The sequence below is a fragment of the Jaculus jaculus genome, chromosome 9 (genome assembly GCF_020740685.1).
Source record: "Jaculus jaculus isolate mJacJac1 chromosome 9, mJacJac1.mat.Y.cur, whole genome shotgun sequence".
In the NCBI taxonomy this organism is placed as follows: Eukaryota; Metazoa; Chordata; class Mammalia; order Rodentia; family Dipodidae; genus Jaculus; species Jaculus jaculus.
In genome coordinates, this window is record NC_059110.1 from 37917257 (window position 1) to 37939659 (window position 22403).

Genomic DNA, 22403 nt, shown 5'->3' on the forward strand with positions numbered 1-22403 from the left:
TTTTGACATGTGGCAGGTAATTTCTATGTGGAGATTAGGTTGGCGGGAGGGAAAATGCACCATGAAAATTTAGGATTATCATCTTCTTGTTAGTCCCTTTCTCAACTCTCCCTTTTTCTCTCCTCTCCCTTCCTCCTTCTCTCCTATGGTATGAAGGTATTTATGCTATTCTCTGATAGCAAGATATTTTCCAATTTTCCAGTATAATTTAGCTTTCTAGAGCAAACAACCTTTCTTTGATCATTAAGAGAAATTTTCATGCAAAATTTCATTGAATCAGTTATAAATTTTTCTATGTCGATGAAAATACCAATATGAAACACACTAAAGGTCTTAGGATTTGAATCCTCCAAGGGTGCAAGTTCAGTCCCCTTGTTTTATGAGTTCAGAAGACAGATAGATTACCTTATAAAACAATATTTCATACATAATGCTCCTCATTCTGTCATTAGGAACTAACTATAACATAGAAAATGAGCACATTAGAAGAAAAGCATTATCTGTTTTCAATATTTAATTTTCATTTATTTATTTGAGAGAAGAGAGAATGAAAAGGTTTGGGTTAGGGCCCCCAGCTGCTGGATATGAACTCCAGATATATGCACCCCCTTGCTTATTTATCTGGCTTACATTGATCCTGGGGAATCAAACCTGGGTCCTTTGACTTTGCAGGCAAGTGCCTTAACCCCTAAGCCATCTCTCCAGCCTTTCTCTGCTTCTTGACTGGTAACATAAGGCACAGGCTTCCCTCTCCAGCCTGCTGTGCCTTTTTCTTGTCATGTCTCTAGTATTGTATGCCAAAATGAACTCTCTTTTCCTGTGTTGCTTCTGGTCAGACATTTATTCACAGTGATGGGGCAGTAACTGATAAGGGAACAAAGGAGAGTTTGATCTTGGAAAGCTTAGAGGAGGGTTAGTACTGGTAGAAAAATAATAGATATGTTGTTTTGTTTACAGAAGAGAGAGAGTCTGAAAGATGTTAAAGATGGGGCAAAGATAAGTGGGAGAGAGTGGTTGTGACCACATTAAAGGTAAAGGGCTCTGATTGCATTCTTTATTGCAGTGGGAGGACAAGAATTTTTTTTTTAATTTTGTTTACTTTTATTTATTTATTTGAGAGTGACAGAGAGAGAAAGAGGCAGAGAGAGAGAGAGAATGGGCGCGCCAGGGCCTACAGCCACTGCAAATGAACTCCAGACACGTGTGCCCCCTTGTGCATCTGGCTAATGTGGGTCCTGGGGAATCGAGCCTCGAACTGGGGTCCTTAGGCTTCACAGGCAAGTGCTTAACCACTAAGCCATCTCTCCTGCCCAGGACAAGAAATTATTAATTATTTTGAAGTTAATTATCTGGTTATACATAAAATATTATTGTAGGGCTTCTAGCGTGAAGATTATAAAACCGGTAAAGAGAGTTCCAGCTGTTCTCCTTAGGAGCAGAACATGAGAAAACTAGCGGAAATGAAAATAAGTTGGATAGGTTAAGGAAGTAGTTTGCAAGTGTACACAAAGGAAGTGCTGATGAAGTCCATGTGGAAAATGAGGAAAAAATCAAAGTGGTTAGTAACTTTATTACTTCAGTATGGGGAGGGTGTACATTATGTTGTCCCTTAGGTGAAAAAAAAATGGTGGTCATGAAAAGGGGCTTGTCAAAAAGAAATGAAAAATAGTACAAGATATCACTATAAGTAGTGTGTTGGCTTGCCTTCAGCTCATGTATCATACCAGCAATAGTAATCAGACATTAATTTTAAAGTGAGGAAAATAAATTGCCCCAAATGATCTGGGCCTCAAATTATGATTTTAGTTTTTCCTCATCTCTCAGTGTTGATCCTAATGTTTGTGTCTTAAGCTGCCTAAGTACGAAGCAGCTGTTTCTATGTAATCCTTTGTTTTTACAGACCAACAGTTTCTGGCATGTTCTTTGTTTCTACTGGGAAAATCCCAATAGATGCCAGGAACTGTTGTTGCTTTGGTAGCTACTTAAAACAGTCTTAAGAACACACAGAATTGCTTCTCATTCTTCTTTCTTTCGTGTGTGTGTGTGTGTGTGTGTGTGTGTGTGTGTGTGTGTGTGTGTGTCTGCCTGCACACGCAAGAAAGAGAAAAAGAAAGAGAGATAAGTGTTTCTGTGTTCATATATATCATGGTGGTTTGCCTGTATAATGTACCCTACCTTCGGGTGTTTGTAATTCTGTTTCCTACTTAGTCCTCAGTTTGGATCGTTTTGGTGGTGAAGCCTTGCTGGAGGAAGTGTATCCTCAGGTGGTCCTTGAGGTGGAGTCCAGCCCTAGGTATAGTTTCAGAGTCAGCTCATGTTTGCTGGTGCTGCTGTTATTGCACTCTTGTCAGTGTGTGATGAAGTGAGCCAGCTTCTCCTGCCACAGTGAAGCCTTCCCTGGAATCTGTAAGCCTGAAATAAACCTTTTCCTTCTGTAAGCTGCTTTTGGTCAGGTGTTTGGTGCAGCAACAAGAAGGTAACTGCAACATGCGTGGATGTGGTTATGGGCATGCTGTGGTGTGTGTTGGATGCCAGAGGACAACCTTGGGTGTGGATTGTCACCTTCCATCTCTTTGAAGGAGAGTCTCTGGTTTGCACCTGGATATGCCAGGCTATTTGACCTGTGAATTTACAGTAATTCTCCTATGTGTACCTTCCATTTTGCCATAGGTATACTGAGATTACAGACATGTGCTGCTGTGTCTGGCTTGACTTGTATTCTGGGCGTCTAAATTCAGGTTGTCACACTTGTGCAGTAAGCATTTTTACCCACTGAACCATGCTGCTAGCCCACAAAAATACTTCTCATTAGAATGAAATGTGCCTTATTTTTCTATATCTGATAGGTGGAGTCTAGAATGTAAGATAGCCTTTTGTGATTATTACTTTAAAAAATATTTATTTATGTGCAAAGAGAAAGAGAGAGAAAGGGAGAGGGAGGGAGGGAGGGAGAAGGAGAGGGAGAGGGATAGAGATAGGTGGAAGAGAGGCAGGGGGGGCATGCAAGAGCCTCTAACCACTGCAAATGCACTCCAAACACATGTGCCACTTGTACATCTGGCTTACATGGGTACTGGAGAATCAAACCTGGGTCCTTTGACATCTCTCCTGCCCTGTGATTATTAATTTTGTCATTTTGAATGTGTCCCTGTATTCAGTTGAGTATATTTCCTTAATGTGTCTGTGAGGGAGTTCCTAGGTGGGGTCACCATTTGAAATGGTGAATTGAGTAAAGTAGATGTGGAAGGGCCTTATCCAATGTACCGAGGGCTTGAACAGAACAAGAGATCTGTTGCCTTGAACTAATACATGTGTATTCAGTCTCCTAACTTCAGACTTGGACAGGTCTTGGAATTATAGCATCTGTTCTCTGAAACTCAAACCTAGCGCAGAGTCCATGCCATTGACTCTCCTACGTTATAGGCCTTCTGCCTCAGAGAGGAATTTACAACTTTGGTTCTCCTGGACAGGACATTTAGCCATCGTAATCACAATGTTATACTGAGTCTGCACACATGCATTCACTCTCTCTATAGAAAGATCACTAAGAAATGTATCTTTTAAGTATGTTAGGTATCTGTAAAATAAAGAACCCTAAGAACTGAATGTTTCTGTAGTTATGTAAAGGATGCATTAACATTCAGCACTGTGGGGGGAAAAGAAAGCAATAGCAAGTGACTGATAAGTACCCATGCACATTGTATTCCTTGTAATACCTGTATCTAACAATGGGGGATATTGTCAGAAGTAAGCACTAAAAACCATGATTACATTAATGATACTCATTAGAGCAAAAGAAGCACCATGTATATTAAAGTACTGTGTTTCCTGTATTTAGCTTAGATACTATACTGTGAGACTCCAGTATTCTTTCAGCCTCATGACCCTACTCATGAGGTCAACAGTGTTTTCATATGAGCACTAAGATTATTTCCTCTTTATCTCACATTTCCTCATGACTACTTGCCAAGTTTCTCAGAAGTTACACGTTGAATGATATCACAATAGATTTGAATAAAGATGTAAAAGTAAGAATGTGAGTGGGTTTTTTTTAAGTTATATATTAAAGACAATTGCATAATAACAACTTTGTGTTCTGGAAAATGTTATATTTTCTAAGCTTCAAGGTTTTCATTGTTAACCAAATTGATTATTATTTTTCCATATCTCTCAGTTTAGAGGTTGGGGATGTAGCTTGTTGGTAGTGTGCTTGATTAGGGTGTTAAAGCCCTTGGTTCTGTTCCCAGCATGACAAAAACAAAATACAATTCTGTTTTATTTTCTTGTATGGTAAGTGTTGATAGAACCCAGAGTTAATATCCCATGTATATTTTATGTATAAGAATAGTCCAAGATTAAAATGTTTAGGTGACATTCTAATTCACCCCCTTGTAAGTTATTTAAAATTTGTGTAAAACCAACATGTAATTGATAGAAAAAGAAATTCAGAAATTCTGAGCCAGTTTTGGAAAACTATTATAGTCTGTGAAGAAAATTTGTGATGGGTCTGTCAGATTGGGCAAGGTGGTTTGTGAAACAAATGAGAGGAAAGTGATCAATGCATTTTGGAACAAGAACATAGAAGGTATGAATATCTTAGTTTGTAGGACATCTTCAATGGGTTTTTGAATAAGAAGTAGTTATGATATTAGCATGCTAAAGTGAAAAAATACACATGTACACATCTTTTCTTATCACTATAATCCTGATTTCTTGTTATTCCTAGAAGTTTAAAAGTCACCAACATAATCAGTCCTTAGTGTATCATTTTTACACACACACTCACACACATGATTATGGTGTGCATGAATATGGGACTTGATTTCTTTTGCCATACTTTATAGTAAAAATACTGTTTGTGAGAATTTGTGGTTACATTCTCTCAAAAAATAGAACTAATTTTTGTGTTTTTGAATACCATGTTATGCAATGCAGGAAGGGTTTTAAGAAGTTTAAACAGCCCATATTTATTTGCTAGGAGTCATTATTCAACGTGTAGTTGTAATGTTAGTTAGTATTTGACTCTTGAGAATATTCAGAACAGGTACATTAACAAAATTTAAAAACTCGACAGCTCTGTTGATAATAGTCTTTACATTTTGCTATATTCCATTTACTTTGTCCAATCTTCTGTGCATGTTTGCATGTATGTAAAATAAATGCACACTGACAAAAAATATTTATGGATGCATTGCTGTAGTTTTAAACTGAAATATACCCCAAACATGCATGGTTTGAAAGCTTGATTTCTACTGTAGCAATGTGGACTGGTAGGGATTGTGATTGGGCCATGAGGACTCTGGCCTGCTCAATAGGATCCTCCATTAACAGACTCATGTTTCATTGAACTATTGAGAAGTGTTGAAAGCCATAACAGATGGGTTGGTTGGAGGAAGGCAGTCTTAAATTTAGTCTTTTGTTTCCTTAGTATTTAGTGACTACTGGGAGGTGAGTAGAATAGCTTGGCTCTGCCACACCCTTCCTGCCATGAATGATGTAGCCAAATGACTATGGAATGAAACCTTTGAAACCATGAGCCAAAACAAATCTTTCCTTCCTGAAATTTATTTTCCCAGGCATTTTGTTGCAGTGTGTGAAAGTGGACTAAATGGATATGATATTTTATGACTTATACATTAAAAAATTTTTTTTTAATTTATTTGAGAGAGATGGGGTAAGTTGTGGGAAAGAGGGAGGGAGGGGTGCAGCAGGGCCTCCAGTCACAGGCAAAGAACTCCTGACATATGTGTTACCTGGTTCCTTTGGCTTTTTAGGCAAGTGCCTTAACCACAAGTTACCTCTCCAACCCTGACTTACATATTTTATTTTCTATATTAGGAAAACATTTGAAGAAATGTTATTTTTAATACTATTCTTAAGGACTATGTAATTGTTAATAAAACTTATTCATTGCACCTTTACAAATTGCTTATTATTGAGCATTTAGAATCCCTTTATTCTCCATTTCATTCAATGTAGTGGTGAGATGAATGTCTTTTTACCTGTATCTGTGCCTTTACATATGATTGTTTATGTAGACACATTTCTTAGTTAGAAATTGCTAGATCAAAATGTCTTTATCTTTTTCATTTTGTTTTGTTTCCAAATTACTCTGTAGTGCTGTATGCTTTTCTTTTGCATTGACGTGTGTGGGGTGGTGTGTGTGCAGATCTTGCATGCCATACATCTCTGTGGGGATGCTAGAGCAATAAAAACAAAACAAAACACTGGTATCCTTTTGTTTTCACACATCTCTGTATTTACTAGACATCTCTGTGTTTTCCTTAACTTAGAGTTACTGTTGGTCAGCAAGCGCCAATGATTCTTTGGTCACTGCTCCTTGGACTCAAGTTATAGACTTGCATGGCCATGCCTAGCTTTTCACATTTACTTATTTTTATTTTTTGAATATTTTATTTACTTATTTGAGAGTGAGGGAGAGAAAGAGAGCAAGAGTCACAGCACATGGGTATGGTAGGCCTTCTAGCCACTGCAGATGAACTCTATACTGGCATATGCTACTTTATGCATCTTGTTTATATGGGTACTGGGTTATCAAACCTGCATCCTTCAGCTTTACAGGCAAGAACTTTAACCACTAAGATATCTCTCTAGTGCGTATCTGATTAGTTTTCATCTATTATTTATTTATTTATTTTATTATTAGAGATGGACATATTTTGTATGTAAACATGACATGTTGGTACCACTGTTTGCCTCCTCCCTGTCCACTTTCTGAAGATGTCTTCCTTATTGGGGATGCAGGTCAACTCCATGGGGATGGTGGTTCATGCATTGTGGTAGGGGGAAGCAATGTCTCTGCAAAATGTCCCAACTTGTGGCTCTAACAATCTTTCTGCCCCCTCTTCCACAAATTCCCTTAGCCATGCTGGGAGCATTTTAAGTCTGCTTCAGTGATGGGCACCTAGGAGCCTCTGGATCTCTGGTTTGGTAGGAGTTGAGTGTCCTCAGTATCTTTTGCCATCATCCTTGTGCTGATATCAGCTTAACTGAGAAAGCAGCACTCCTGCTCATTTCCCCAGTTCCTCCATGGTTTCATCTGGGGCCAGTGTGGAGTGCACTGTGTCATGTATATCCTCAGGTCCAGTTCTCATCTGGAAAAGAGAAGCAGATTCTCCAATGGAGAGTGAAGTCAGTATGGGCTAAATGGGATAAGCAGTATTAATTTAGAGAGAATGAAAAGGGTTTAGATACTCTTATAGTTTAAAGTTTATGGGAGCTTGACAATGGAAAAGAGAATGATTAACTGGATGTGATTCTGACTTGTTTCCCACTTCCAGATACGGTTTCATTTTCACTGAGCTAATCTATTACCTAATCCGAGAGCAGTTGGTTACCCACCATGGCTGTGTGCTACTATTTCACTTTGCGCATCATGCCAGTTGTTTGCTTCTGAGTCACTTAGACTTTGAGTTGCTTAAACCAGATGTAGGCCACTTTCTCCTGGTAGCTCATGTAGCAACTTCCAGCACTAGATGGGCTAATTGGGGATTGGCTGTCCTCCGATTCCAACCAGGTCTCTCCATGGTCTGTGCCAACAGTGTATGGTATCTTCAGCAGTAGGATCTTACCATGAACCTCTGGTGGGAAATCAAGTGCTCTGACAGAAGTTTGTCTTGTTTGTTTTGGGAGATCTAATAGGTCTGTGATCAACAGCTCATTGTAGATGTGGACCACTTCCAGGTACCAGGAGGCCAGACCAAGGGACAAGAAAAAAGAAAAAGCCAGGGAAGAAAGAGGAGAAATTTGAGGTTAGGTTTTGTCTTACCTATCCAGGGCCCTTCCATTCAGATGCTCCCTCTAAGGTCCTCTTGAGGGTTCCACCCTTTTGTCTGATTTCCAGGATATAGGATCCTATGGTAACTGCTCAGTTTGGGTTCAGTTTTGTGTCCCCTACCTTTTCCCTTCCCCCAAGCCCCACCCTTGCTAGTGTCCAAGCCTCAAGGTGTACTATTCAGTTATGTCTACAGCTTTGGCGGATCCAGGTTAAGAGCTGCAGATGAGTGAAATGATGTGATGTATTTCTGTGATTGTGTGAGTTCACTTAGAATGATCTGTTCCAAGTTTGACAATTTTTCTATAAATTTCAATGAGTCTTTTTTTTTTTAACTGCTGAGTAGAACTCCATCATGTAGGTATACCATATCTTGGTTATCCATTTAATCAATGATGTGTACCTGGGTTGATTCCAATTTTTAGTTATTATGAATTGACCAGCAATGAATATAGTCGAGCACATATTTCTGAACTGAGATGTGGAATTTTTAGGGTAATTTCCCAGTATGGTAATAGGGTTTGTTGGTATTCATCTTTTCCAGGAGTCTCCAAATTGATTTCCACAGTGGTTATACCAGCTTACATTCCCACCAAAAGTGAATGAGGGTTACTATTTCTCCACAGCCTTGCCAACATTTGTTTTTGTTTGAGTTTTTAATGTTTGCTATCCTTACTGGGATAAGGTAGAATCTCATAGTTGTTTTTTTTTTTTTTTTTAATTTGCATTTCCTTAATGGTTAGGGATGTTGAACATTTTCTTAAGTGAGTGTTAGCTATTTGTAATTTTTCCTCTGAGAACTCCCTATTCAGTTCTTTGACTTTTTGAGTGAGTTTGATTTTTTTTTTTAATGTTTAGTTTTTGAGTTATTTGTAGATTCTAGATATTAGACTTCTGTCAGTGTACAACTAGAGAAGATTTTCTCCCATTCGGTTGTAATCTATTGGCTCTGCTTATGGTATGCTTATCTGTGCAAAAGCTTTTCAGCTTCATGAGATCTCACTGGTTGAGTGCTTGTATAATTTCCTTGGTTTCTGGGGTTTTGTTCAGGAAGTCTTTTCCCAGTCCTATCCTGTGGAGAATGCTTCCTATTTTTTTTCTCCAGTAGTTGAAGAGTTTCAGGTCTTATATTTAGGTCTTGAATCCATTTGGACTTGACTTTTGTGTATCCGGAAGTAAGTGGGTCTAATTTCATTTTCCTACATATGGTCATCCCATCTGTCCTACACCATTTGTTGAAGATGCTGTTTTTTCACCAGTCAATATAATAGGTATCTTTTCAAAGATCAAGCAGCTATAGTTGCTTCCCTAAGTTCTGGGTCTTCAGTTCTGTTCCATGGGTCTATGTTTGTGTTTTTGTTCCACTACCAGGCTGGTTTTGTCACTATGGCTTTGTAATATAGCTTTAGATCAAATATTGTGATACCACCATAGGCGTTTCTTTTAATGCATATGTATTTGGATATTCGAGGTCTTCTGCCATTCTATATGAATTTTGAGATAATTTTTTCAATCTCTGTGAAGAATGATGCTGGTATTTTTTATTGGTATTGTATTAAATCTGCATATTGCTCTTGGTAGGATTTCTTTATTCCCAATATTAATTCTATCTATCCAGGAGCATGGGAAGTTCTTCCATCTTCTCAAGACCTCCAGTATTTCTTTATTGAGTGTTTTTTTTCTTTTGTTGTTGTTGTTGTTTTGTTTTCATTATGTAGTTCTTTTACATAGTGTTATTCCAAGGTATTCAACTTTTTGTTGCTGTTGAAAAAGGGACAGCCTCACTGATTTCTTTCTCTGTATATTTTTCCTTTCCATATAGAAAAGCTACTGACTTTTGTGCATTGAATTTTTATCCTGACAACTTGGTGAAGGAATTTATTACCTTTTGTAGTTCTGGCATGGAGACTTTTTGGTCACTTATAGGTAAGATCAGGTCATCTGTAAAGAGGCTAACTTGACTTTTTCCTTTCCAATTTGAATCCCTTTTCTTTATTTCTTTCTCCTGTCTTATTGCTTGGTCTAGTACATCTAGTACTATGTTGAAGAGTGGGCACCCCTGTCTTGTTCCTAGTCCGAGTGGGAACTCCTTGAGTTTTTCCTCATTAAGTACTCTTTGGGCTTTAGGAGCTTTATAGATAGTATTTATTGTATTGAGATATAAAACCTCTATTCTTATTCTTTCCTGTGTTTTGATCATGAAGTGGTATGGTGTTTTGTCAAACGCCTTCTCTTCATCAATGGTGATGATCATATGGTTCTTATGGTTCACTTTATTTTGTGGTGTATTACATTGACTGATTTTCATATGTGAAACCATCCCTGCATCCATGGGATGAAGCTTCCTTGGTCAAGGTGAATAATACTTTTGATGTGTTACTGAATTTGGTTTGCAATGATTTTGTTAAGGATCTTTGCATCAAAGTTCATTAGGGATATAGGCCTATCACCTTCTTTTCTTGTTGCATCTTTGTCTGGTTTTGGTATCAGGGTGACACTAGCTCCATAAAAGGAGTTGAAGAGGGGAGGATTCCCTGTTCTCTGATTATGTGAAACAGTTTGAGAAAAATTGGTTTCAGATTTTTGATTACCTTTTTAATCTCCATGGATATGATAGGTTTATTTAGGAGATTAATCTGCTCTGAGTTTAGTTTTGGTAGGTGGTATGTGTCTAGGAATTCATCCATTTCCTCCATACTATTTAATTTTGTGAAGTAGTGGCTTTGTAATTATGTCCTGATGATTTTTCCAATTTCATTGATGTCTGTAGTGACCTTTTTCATTTCTGATTTTGGTGATTTGAGACTTGTTTCTTTTTCTTTCTTTCTCCCTCCCTCCCTCCGCCCTCCCTCCCTCCCTCCCTCCCCCCCCCCCCCTCTCTCTCTCTCTCTTTTTGGCTTTATCAGTTTGGCCAGGGGTTGTCAATCTTGTTCATTTTTTCAAAGAGCCAGCTCTGTTTCATCAAGTTTTCTTTTGTTGTTGTTGTTTGTTTGTTTGTTTGTTTGTTTGTTTTTCGAGGTAGAGCCTTCAGGTGGACAGGTTATTGATTTATTTATTTTTTTTAGGTTTTTGTATTCCTTTTACTTTTTCCAAATGAACATTGTACAATCTTCAAATCCAATTAGACTATTAGAGGTGTTAGAAGTCAACCTCTTCTACAGAATCAGATAAATAGTATCCTCTTCCCCATTGTGTGAGTGACCAGGATTAATCAATGCCAAGTTTGTAAGTACCTTTCAGGAAGAAATAGAAACAGAAAGGCCAGAGGGAGAAATAGGCTAACACCAGTTAAAATGAGATATATGTGTTATAAAAGTGTCAGAAGGAAACTTAGGCCCATGCAGGATTTTTGAATGGCCCAGCACTCCTGCGTGTCAAACCCATTCTTCCTGCTGTAGTTGTCTTTCCTTTGTCTCATCTTATAGCACACAAAGGTTCTTGTGATTAGATCCAGTTTTATTTCTACCTCTGGTGGAAAATTGTTTAGTGCCATTGTTAGCACCAGCAGTTCTTGGAATGTTTTAATCTAATAAAATGTTCCCCTCAGTTACGCAGGGGAGTATGCTTTTGAGCTTCTGATGTTATCACTAATGATAAGGGCCCTGCATGTATACCTCTTTCATCTTTATAATGAAGCCATTTAGGGACATGGATTTTCCCCTTATGACTGCCTTCATTGAGTCCCTTAAGTTTTGTTAGGTTTTGTTTTCATTATCATTCTCTTCTAGGAAATTTAGTTTCTTTTTTGATTTCTTCCATAACCCATTCACTGGGTAAAACTATGTTGTTTAGTCTCCAGGAGTTTGTGGAGGTTTTGATGTCTCTTGTTAGTTTCTTTCTTTTTTTTTTTTTTGGTTTTTTTGAGGTAGGGTCTCACTCTGGTCCAGGCTGACCTGGAATTAACTCTGTCATCTCAGGGTGGCCTTGAACTCATGGCCATCCTCCTACCTCTGCCTCCCAAGTGCTGGGATTAAAGGCGTGCGCCACCACGCCCGGCTTTCTTGTTAGTTTCTAACTTTAAGGCATATGGTGATCTGACATGATGCAGGAAATTACTTCAATTTTCCTGAGTTTATGAAGGCATGCTTTAGGGCCTAATATATGGTCCATTTTTGAGAAGGTTCTGTGGTTTGTTGAGAAGAATGTGTGTTCTATAGAGTTGTGGTGGAAAGTTCTGTAGATATCCATTAGGGTCCGGTAGGTCTATGATGTTGTTGAGTTCTATTATTTTCCTGTTGGTGTTCTGCTTGGATGCTCTGTGTATTGATGATAGTGGAGTATAGAATTGGTGTTTAGTTCTGTTTCATTGTTGAATATATTTGTTTTATAAACTGTGGTTCCCCAGTGTTTGGCTCATAAGTATTTGTGATTGTGATGTGCTCATGTTGGATCATTCCCTTGATCCTTATTTTATTTTATGTTTGGTTTTTCAAGGTAGGGTCTCACTATAGCCCAGGCTGACCTGGAATTCACTATGGAGTATCAGGGTGATCTTGAATTCAGGGTGATCCTCCTACCTCTGCCTCCCAAGTGCTGGGATTAAAGGCATGCACCACCATGCCCGATATCTTATTTTATTTTTTAATGTGGGTTATGGAAAGTTGAACTTCATAGTCTTTGGCCTGCCAGGTCATCATGGTTAAACCTTAAACAGCCTTAACCATATGTTGTACTTTTTAGAAATAACATGCAGCCGGGCGTGGTGGTACATGCCTTTAATCTCAGGAGGCCGAGGTAGGAGGATCGCCATGAGTTCCAGGCCACCCTGAGACTGCATAGTGAATCCCAGGTCAGCCTGGGCTAGAGTTAAGACTCCACCCCCCCAATTAATAATAACAATAATAATAATAACAACAACAACATAAGCATGTATGTTTTTCTGCTCTATCTTGTGTGGTAAATTTTAAAACTCACTGTTCAGGCAATAGTAAAGACAATTTTTACAGGGGCTGGAGAGATGGTTTAGCAGTTATGGTACTTACCTGCAAAGCCAAAGGACCCATATTTGACTCCCCAGGACCGACATGAGCCAGATGCACAAGGGGTGCATGTATCTGGAGTTCATTAGCAGTGGCTGGAGGCCCTGGTACACCCATTCTCATTCTCTCTCTCTCCATGCTTATTTCTGTATCTCTCTCTCAAATAAATAAAGTTTTTTTTTTTTTAAAAGTATTGTTAAAGCCACTTTAAAGAAGTTAAGGAAAAATACGCTATATATGCTTGACAATAGAATTTGCATTACTATGTCTTTAGATAACCAAATTTCAATTAATGCTATTAAGTTTTTATTACAAATTTGAAGGTTTGGGTATCTGGAACCAGACCAACAGCAAATCAGTTAAAATCTGACATAACTACTAGGGGAGATACATATGTAGAACTGGTGGACTTTACGTGTGGAGGGCTAATTACTGTGGGAGACCGTGGAGGTAATTTTTAGACACTGGTGTTTGGTATGTTTGTGGCAGTGGAGGGAAGTTTCACACAGGCCACTAGACACAGCCAACTCTGAACAAAACCACTGTAGACAGATAGGTTTAATTGGCTTGTAGGTGCGTTAGTTTGGTTTTTCCTCTTTAGACCTGTAGGTACATGAGTACTCTACAGAACTAAAGAAAGCACAGTGCCAGGCTACATGGAAAAGAGTGCATTTATCCTAGCTCTCCTGTTGAAATAAGTCATCACTGCTAATTTTCTTTATTATTTAAGCTGAGTTGAGTGACATTAAAATGCAGAAATTGTTTGGATATGGTTTTATTTTGTGACTTTGTCTTAATAATGATTAAATTGGTAAGGCTTGCTATTGAATATACTGTTTTTGTACCATTTCTTTAATAAGAAAATGATTATAGCTTAAAAAATGCAAATTGCTGAAAATTGCTAAATGGTTTTAATGGTAAATATAACTTCAAGTAAAAATGTAACACACAACATGTTTTACTCCAACATTTTTTAAAAGTTTTTCTTTTGTTGTTAACAACTTCCATGGTTATAAAAAAATATCCTATGGTAACCCCCCCCCACACACACTTTGCCCTTTGAAACGCTATCATACCCCCCCCCCCATCTCATTCAGTCTCTTTTTTTACTTTGACGTCATGATCTTTTCCTCCTCTTATGATGGTCTTAAGTAGGTAGTGTCAGGCACTGTGAGGTCATGGATATCCAGGCCATTTTGTCTCTGGTGGAGCATGTTGTAAGGAGTCCTGCCCTTCCTTTGGCTCTTAGATTCTTTCTGCCACCTCTTCTGCAGTAGACCCTGAGCCTTTAAATGTGTGGTAGAGATATTGTACTACTGAGCACTCCTGTCACTTCTTTCTAGCACCATAATGGCTTCTGAGTCATCCCAAAGACACTGTCATCTGAAAAGAGAAGATTTTCTACCAAAAATGAGAGTAGCATTAATATAAGGGTATGAATATTAACAGAAATGCTTACTGTGCAGTTTGATAAACATAGTATATACATTTAGCCAGACAGCAGCAGATGTTACTTTATACCCCTAGGGCTCATGACTACCCCTGTTTTAAGTTTCAGTATCAAGGATGTATTCCCTCCCATGGAGTGGGCCTCCCGTCCAATTAGAGAACAGTTGGTTTCCACCATAAGAGATGTGCCACTATTGCACCCATTGGCTTATTTGGCCTGGCTGGCCAAATACAAGGTTTGCGGTGTCCACTGTTGAATATCTTCACTGGTATTTCACTCTCTACCTTTGAACTGCATGCAGAATGGCTTCTTCCAGCTTTCTGTCAGCTGGTCTACATGGGGGAGATTGTCAGCTCAGTTCCAGAAGGAGTCCAACATTTTTTATCGTAGAAATAAATTAGTTAGAAAGCCAGTAAGTCTTAAGAGATCACTGCTTAAAATTGATAATTAGAATCTATAATTGCTGAAACTTGGAGAAACAACAATTTGCACGTACTTACTAAACAATATGGCCCTCAAAAAGACATTACAGCCTTGGAGAAGCAGGACCCAGGTTTGTTAAGAGCCTAGATACTGTGTAGCATTTCTATTATCTCACATCAGGCCAGGCTAACAGTCTTAATTGGTTTGTTATACATTGGTGCATCTGAAAGATCCTTGATAAATCAGCTATTGACTTTAGAATGAATATAGCCTTGCATGAAAAATCCTGTTCCATAAATTGAGTTAAGATGCAGGATATCCTTTAAAAAAAGCTGCCCCTCCCTTAATACACACACACAATTTAGGCTGATAATTTGCAATTTATGAGAATCAAGTTAAAAAATAATTTTAGGTTATGAGAGAAGGTAAGGACTGGGAAATGTAAGTAAACAACAGTTACTATTAATATTCTGTGTGTGAACTTAGACAGTACTAATGTATAACACAACACTATCACACACTCTAGACCACAGGGTAGCACTCAGTGGAAATTAGCCAGATTTGAAATTTGATTTCTTATGTAGATATACCCTTCTGTTTTCCATTAGTTGAACCTGTGAATGTGGGTAATTTGAACTAGTTAGACCAATAATCATTGAGTATTTAATGTACGTTGGGTACAAGTTGACATATCTTTAGAAGGGAATACAGGGAATTGATTAATTTGGCATATCCTGAAGTGAGGGCCAAGTGTTATAACCCTTGTACAACTTGGGTCTCTAGCACAATACGTAATGCACTGTGGTTAAAACTATATCTTATGAAAATGAAATATTTTTAAATAAAATTTGTGTTCTACTTCAAGTGTGCAAAATGGTATATGTCTTTTAAATGCCACTGTGACATTAGAACACTAGCTTGTCTTTCTGGAGAGATTTTTGGTCTAATATAGCAGTCTCATTTTTGTAGTTAATCTCTGTGGGAGCTTTGCCTGTGGTGAACAGTCTGTATAAGTGCTCTGAAGGTGGGACTGTATTCCATTTGCTTCCCCATGGTACATAACCAGTGCATATTTATTCAGTCAAAGGATGGCAAATAGATCATGTCAAGCTTGGTTGTAGGGAAGCCTTGGAGAGCATACTGACAATTGCAGGCTGGAGGTAAAGGTAACCTTAGGGAACGGACAGCTTTTGGGGGAGACTATTGCATCTATTAGGTAGCAGAGCCTTAATTTTTGAGAAGTTTAGCATTAGGCCTCACACTACTCTGTGGGTATTTGTGTTCTATGCACTGTAGTTCAAAGTGGTTGTTAGTAAGTGGCAAAATGTTATGGGACTTCTATAAATATTAATCTTGGGACTTGACATCAGAAGGAATTACACTGCCTGTATCTTTTACTTCTTTGCTTTTATATTCTGATGGGAGAGTAAGAAGGGTGCACCTTCTTTGTACATCAGGCCAATAAGACAATGCCTTTGTTTGATATTTTAAAATGTGGTTTTCCTGACTAGAGAAGATCTGAATTTTTTTTAAAAATTATTTATTTATTTATTTATTTATTTGAGAGCAAAAGACAGATAGAGGGAGAGAGAGAGAATGGGTGCGCCAGGGCTTCCAGCCTCTGCAAACGAACTCCAGATGCATGCACCCCCTTGTGCATCTGGCTAACGTGGGACCTGGGGAACGGAGCCTCGAACCGGGGTCCTTAGGCTTCACAGGCAAGCGCTTAACCGCTAAGCCTTCTCTCCAGCCCAAGAGAAGATCTGAATTTGATCATACTCTGTCTGGTCTACTATATGACTTTAAGTGACCAGTGATGACTATTACCTAATTTGAAAACAGAGATAATCACAGGCTCTTTTGGAGACTAAATAAATTGTCTAATAATTAGTAGTAATTACCAGTAATTAGTCAAGATCTAACTGACATTATTTGATTGATATCTTTCTATGGTTTGTTTTGGAAAACAAGGCCTTTTTGTGTATAGTATGTGGTTGTAATTTGCTTGTTTTGTGTGTGTGCAGATGCGCTCACCCCATGTTTGCTCAGAGGTCAGAGGTGAATGCTGAGTGTCCTTCCACCATTGCTCATCTTTGTCTTGCTTTGAGCCTTTCACTGATTCCAGAACTTTTCATTTCATTCCTGAGCTTTAGTAATTCTCTTTTCCCAGCTCCCCACAGGAATGGGATAATAGCTATGCATGACCATACTCAATTATTTACATGAATGCTAGAAAAATCCAACTTAGGCTATCTCTCCCCCCGCCCCCAACCAAACTTGCATGAGAAAATACTCTTATCCACTAAACCAGCTTTCCAGGCCAAAACATGGTCTTTTAAAGTTAAATTTAATATTTGTGTTCAGTAGCATCCTTTTATTGCTATAAATTCTTCGTAGCTTTTGGATTTCTTTAGCTTTATTATTTGTAATATCATTTCAGGTTCCTATATGATAGTGGACTCTTCAGATCATGACCCTGGAGAAAAAGCCCGACTCCAGCTGCCTACCATGAAGGAGAATGACACCCACTGCATTGATTTCAGCTACCTGCTCTATAGCCAGAAAAGGCTGAATCCTGGCACCTTGAACATACTAGTTAGAGTGAATAAAGGACCCCTTGCTAATCCAATTTGGAATGTGACTGGGTTCACTGGGAGAGATTGGCTTCGGGCTGAGCTAGCAGTGAGCACCTTTTGGCCCAATGAATACCAGGTAATCAACTTAGATTTTCTGGTCTGTACTTTGATGTATTGGATTTTGCTGTCTGTGGTTTACTTAAATACTGGCCAGTAGTAGGGCAAAGTTTTGTCTTTCCACCCTTATTCTTGAGGAAGAGGTTGAATATTTTGACTAAGTAAAGAAAATATTTTCATCTACAGAGAAAAAATAACTTCATGTCCAAAATTCCTTGTTTGTCCAAGAGCTACATCTTTCTTTATATATTCTAACACACATATTTATATTGACTTTGTTCTGGAATAAATAGTCTTTTTACTTATTCAGATATTTATATTATTCATATTAGATTGGTTTACTGATTTCATGAAATTAATGTTTGGAAAATAGATATGAAATAGTCATGGAATATATTATCTTCAAGAGATGCTTTACTTATTTATATTTTTGTTGACTATATAGACAAGTAAAAACAAGAAAATCAGGTTGTCCTTAACATCTATGGATGCTTTTTTTCCATCAGAAAGGCTAGATTTTATTATGAGGAAAAGAGACAGTGAATAATGTTAGTATCCACTTAAAATCTTATCACTGGGTTGACTGGTTATCAGCATCAACACTTCATTCAGAAACATAGATTGCCAGAGTCAGTGCCTGATAATGTCACCTAGTCTCTTCTAAAAACTCAGTGCTTGGATTGGACTTTGAGATTGAAACTTTAAAATCTTGTATGTTTGTGAGATTACATTTACATGAAAACATTTCATGACAGCAGTGGCATGAAAGTTAATAATTTCATTTATACATTACAAAAGAGCACAGTTCACTTTTATTTATTCCTAAAGTACAAAAAAAAGTAATGCATTGTCTGAAGTGCTTTCTTTGGAGTTGATTTTTAAAATTGATTCAATTTTCATTTATTTATTTGAGAGAGAGACAGAAAAGAAGGAAAGAAAAAAGGGAAGGAAGAAAGGGCTGCATATATAGTAGGCTGGTGAAGTGGGTGTGTGCTGTGTGTGTGTGTGTGTGTGAGCATGAGTGTGTAGCTCACACCTGTGCGATGAGTGTGACCAGAGGGTTCAGCTCTGAAGCTGGTGGATTTGTGGCTGTCATCACTGAATCACCTCACTATACATTATTAGTAGACAGATTTCATGAGAGTCTACTGTTGGAGATAGGCATACACTGTGGGGACGAAGCTCCAATCAGCAAAATTAAACTGATAGCTCATCCACATCCAGAAAACACATTAGAACGCCAAATAGCAAGTTAATCCGACAAAATTAGTACAGATGTGAGTTGTGGACTCAGATTTCCTATGTTCGATTCCATTTGCTCTTTTGTATATGTATACATCATTCGTCAAGGAATCCAACTAGAATTTGGCTTTCTAAAAATTCAAGTAGAGTTTGATAAATTCAACAAGTAATACATCGGTGACATCTTTTTGCTTTTAGACTAAGAGATTATATTTTCATTATGATTTTCTCATTTTTAAAAGACCTATCTTTGACTCACTGATGTCAATTAAATTTTCTTATGGCATATATTATTGCAATATTCAGTGCAATGTTGATTTACTTTAAGGAGGATGACTGGCTCTTGGTTGAGTGTCTTTTTTTTTTTTTAATGATAGAATACCTTGGGTTACATGTGCCTGTGATGAATTTAAGCTAGCCATGCAATGAGTGCCCTGAGTGAGTTTCCACCTGACTGTGAGGTATTCTTAGAAAACTTTGGGCAAATGTCTTATTGTAACTTTCAACCTATTATTTTGCTTTTCTCTTTCTTAACCACTAAAATTTAATCAGTAAGAATAAATGACACAGCATTTTTATTTACATGTTCAGGTCTTAATAAATTACTTGATTGGTCATTTAAACCATTTAAAAGTTATTAGATACCTAATTGCACCTGTACATCAATTATTAGAAACAACCATTGTAATATGCACTAATTATGTTGCACTTTTACAGTTAGAAAACATCATAGGAAAGATACTCCATGTATTGTAGTAGACAGCTTTCAAAGTCACTTATTTGCCAAGTTACTGATAAGTGCTGGTGGTTTTCACTCAAAGCCTACTAGAAGTTTTTGGTAGCCTATAGTCTCTATATTTAGAGAAAGATTCACTTGATTTATGTACTAGGTATCAGAACCCAGTATTGAGATTTCTTTAGTAGGAAATTTTGAGGCCTGATTTCTATTCTTGTGTAAGAAAAAGCTCACTTGATTCTAATAGGAAGCCCTCCATGGTGTATCTTGCACAGAGGACTACCTGATGATCCACATGTCTCCTTGATGAAGCCTTCTCAAGATAGGCACCATACCTAATGCCTGTTATCTAGCATTGGGAGGTAGCAGCAGTATAAGTGCATTACAAATTCATGATCACCCCAGGCTATAGTATGAGACCCTTTCTTCAAAAATTATAGAACCACAGCAACACAAAGAAAACAAACAACAACAAAAGCAATAATACAAAGGAAAAAAAATCCTCTATCTTCAAACACTTCTTTAAGTATAGAAAGGGAAGTTATATTTTAAGAAAAGGGAATTAAAAAGAGAATTACTTTGTTCTTAGAGGAAAAAGAAGATACTATATTTATGTCTTGATTATGAAAACAATATTTAGCTGACCATACTCCTAGAATTGGGAGAATGAGGTAGGAGGATCACCAAGGCCAGTCTGTGTTATAAAGTGAGTTCAAGGTCAGCCTGGGTTAGAGTTAAACCTTGCCACCGAGCAAAAGAAAACAAAACAAGACAAAATTTAGTGAAGCCTCCATGAAACACACACACACACACACGCACACGCACACGTATACACACACACACAATGTATGTATATTTTAAATAGAATGTTATTATACTTGCCATGACGAACTACCTACCTTCAAATCTTGGACATACTTAGCCAATGAAATGATACATTGGATTATATTGAATTTCATTCTTTGTGGTTTTAACATAGTGTATGGAAACATGTTGGCAGTGCCAGTCATTGTTCTTCTTCATGGCTGGCAACTCATGAGTGAATAGGGATGCTGGCTGTGTGGAATGGCATATTGTATTTTTTATTCCAGCCCAGTTTTAAGGATAATAATGCATTTGAGTATTCCAATTCCCATGTTCAAACAAAACAAGGAGCTTTAATTGTTGTTTTTGACAATCATAATAATATGGTCTTATATAAGAATCTTTTTCATCTTTTACTTCAGACCACTGGCTGTCTTCAGCTCAGTATATTAATAGAAATTATATCACATTTATCTTATTTGTCATGGCCAGAAGGTGCTTGATGAAATACGTTTATAGGCTTCAAGTTTGTACTGTACATATTAAATGGCTTGTTAAACACACACACACGCACACACACACACACACACACACACACACACACACACAGAGCCCTTTCAGTGTATAACCTCATTCTAATCAAGATCTGTACTCCTCTAAGTGAGTGGTTTTCTCTACTCTGAATCTAAACTGTCTTGAATGCATAAAATGCAGGCCTGCTTTGGGATTAAATCTGTAACTTTCCTACTGAACAGTGTGGTTGCTACTAAATGAGGCAGACACATGATGTACATAACTTGCAAAGCTATTAGTGGAAACCCATTCTGCTGTTTTCCATTAACTGGGTGTACATCATTAATCACAAAGATGATGTGTGATGAAAACTACAGGGGTTTGGCCAGAAGTTGGAAAGTGACTGTGCTTTTCCCTCCTAATTCATTGAGAAACAGATACTGAAATTTTATGGTTCATTGTCCCCTTATGATATTTTCCTTTGGTTTGAAAAGTGTAAAAACTGGACAGCTATGAAACTTTGCAGTTTCAATCCCCTTTTAAAGGTAACATTGTACTGGCATATGTTGTCCTGATATTTGGCAGAAGGAAGTTTACTGTACTCCAAAAATGATACTGACTTTTGATCTAGAAAGAATGTGACTTAAGCCTAATGACTCTTTACCTGGATAGCTTCTAAAACGGGGATCTGATTGTCAAGTTCAGCGTGAAAGGAGCGCTCTTGCTCATCTCCCAATTCCTCTGAGGATTCAGCAGTGGCTTGGCTGAAGTGCAAGGGGTAATTTATCTCCTCCAGTCTCACTACCTTCTGAAAAAGAACAGATTCTCCAGTGGAGAGTGAAGTCAGCATACTTTAAATGAGAAATGCATTATTAATTTAGGGATAATTTGTTGTATGTAACTCCCTTTAGGCAAAGACTAGTGAGAGATTGACATTGGAGAGCATAATCTTTGTCTTTATAGGAATTTAATCTGGTTTCCAATTCCAGATTTCATTGCATCATTTTTTTCTTACTGCTGAGTAGAATTCCATTGTGTAAATGTGTACCCCAACTATTAGCTCTATGTTCATCCTTTTCAGGAATCTCCAAATTGATTTCCTTAGTGGTTGTACAAGTTTGCAATCTTGCCAACAGTGGACGAGGGTTCCTCTTTCCCCACATTGTGGCCAACATTTGTTGTTTGAGTATGTATGTGTGTATGTGTGTATGTATGTATGTATGTATGTATGCATGTATGTATGTGTATATATATGTATATATGTATATATATGTATATGTATGTATATATGTATATAAAATTGCCATTCTTATTGGACTAAGGTGTAGTCTCATAGTTGTTTTAATTTGCATTTCCTTGGTTATTAGAGATGTTGAACATTTTGTTTTTTTTAACCAAGAATAATTTTTATCAAGATCATAATTAGCAAAAGTTTAGTCTTGAAAACATTCCAGCCTCTAGGATGAGGAACAGGCGCTAGCAATAGACGTCCGAGCAGAAGTGCACACAGTGCTCTTCTCTGTCACATTAAACTGGTCATTTGCTTCCTTAAATCCATCTTGTCTCTCACTTATTGAAAAGGTGGTGTGTGCGATCAGAGCGGTGCGTGCGGTGGGAGTGCTGTGCTGCTCACTGCTGTCCTGGGTTTGCCCCTGAAGGGGACCAGGTGAGGGGTCCAACTGCGTAAGAGACAGGCTTGGAAACCTTGTTCTTTTAACTAGCTTGACTTATTGGAAAGCTCAGTGGACTGCAGAGAAGCATACCATGT

At 37.8% G+C, this 22403-nt stretch overlaps 1 protein-coding gene across 11 annotated transcripts in view; it reads left to right on the plus strand.

The window, feature by feature from the left end:
• Positions 1-22403, plus strand: part of Ptprk (protein tyrosine phosphatase receptor type K) — a 566086-nt gene that overhangs the window by 208612 nt on the left and 335071 nt on the right. For all 11 annotated transcript variants that reach the window (XM_045159865.1, XM_045159856.1, XM_045159858.1 and 8 more), the window contains exon 3: positions 17088-17359. In XM_045159865.1, the coding sequence (XP_045015800.1) occupies positions 17088-17359 (272 nt within the window). The remainder of the gene's footprint in view (positions 1-17087; positions 17360-22403) is intronic.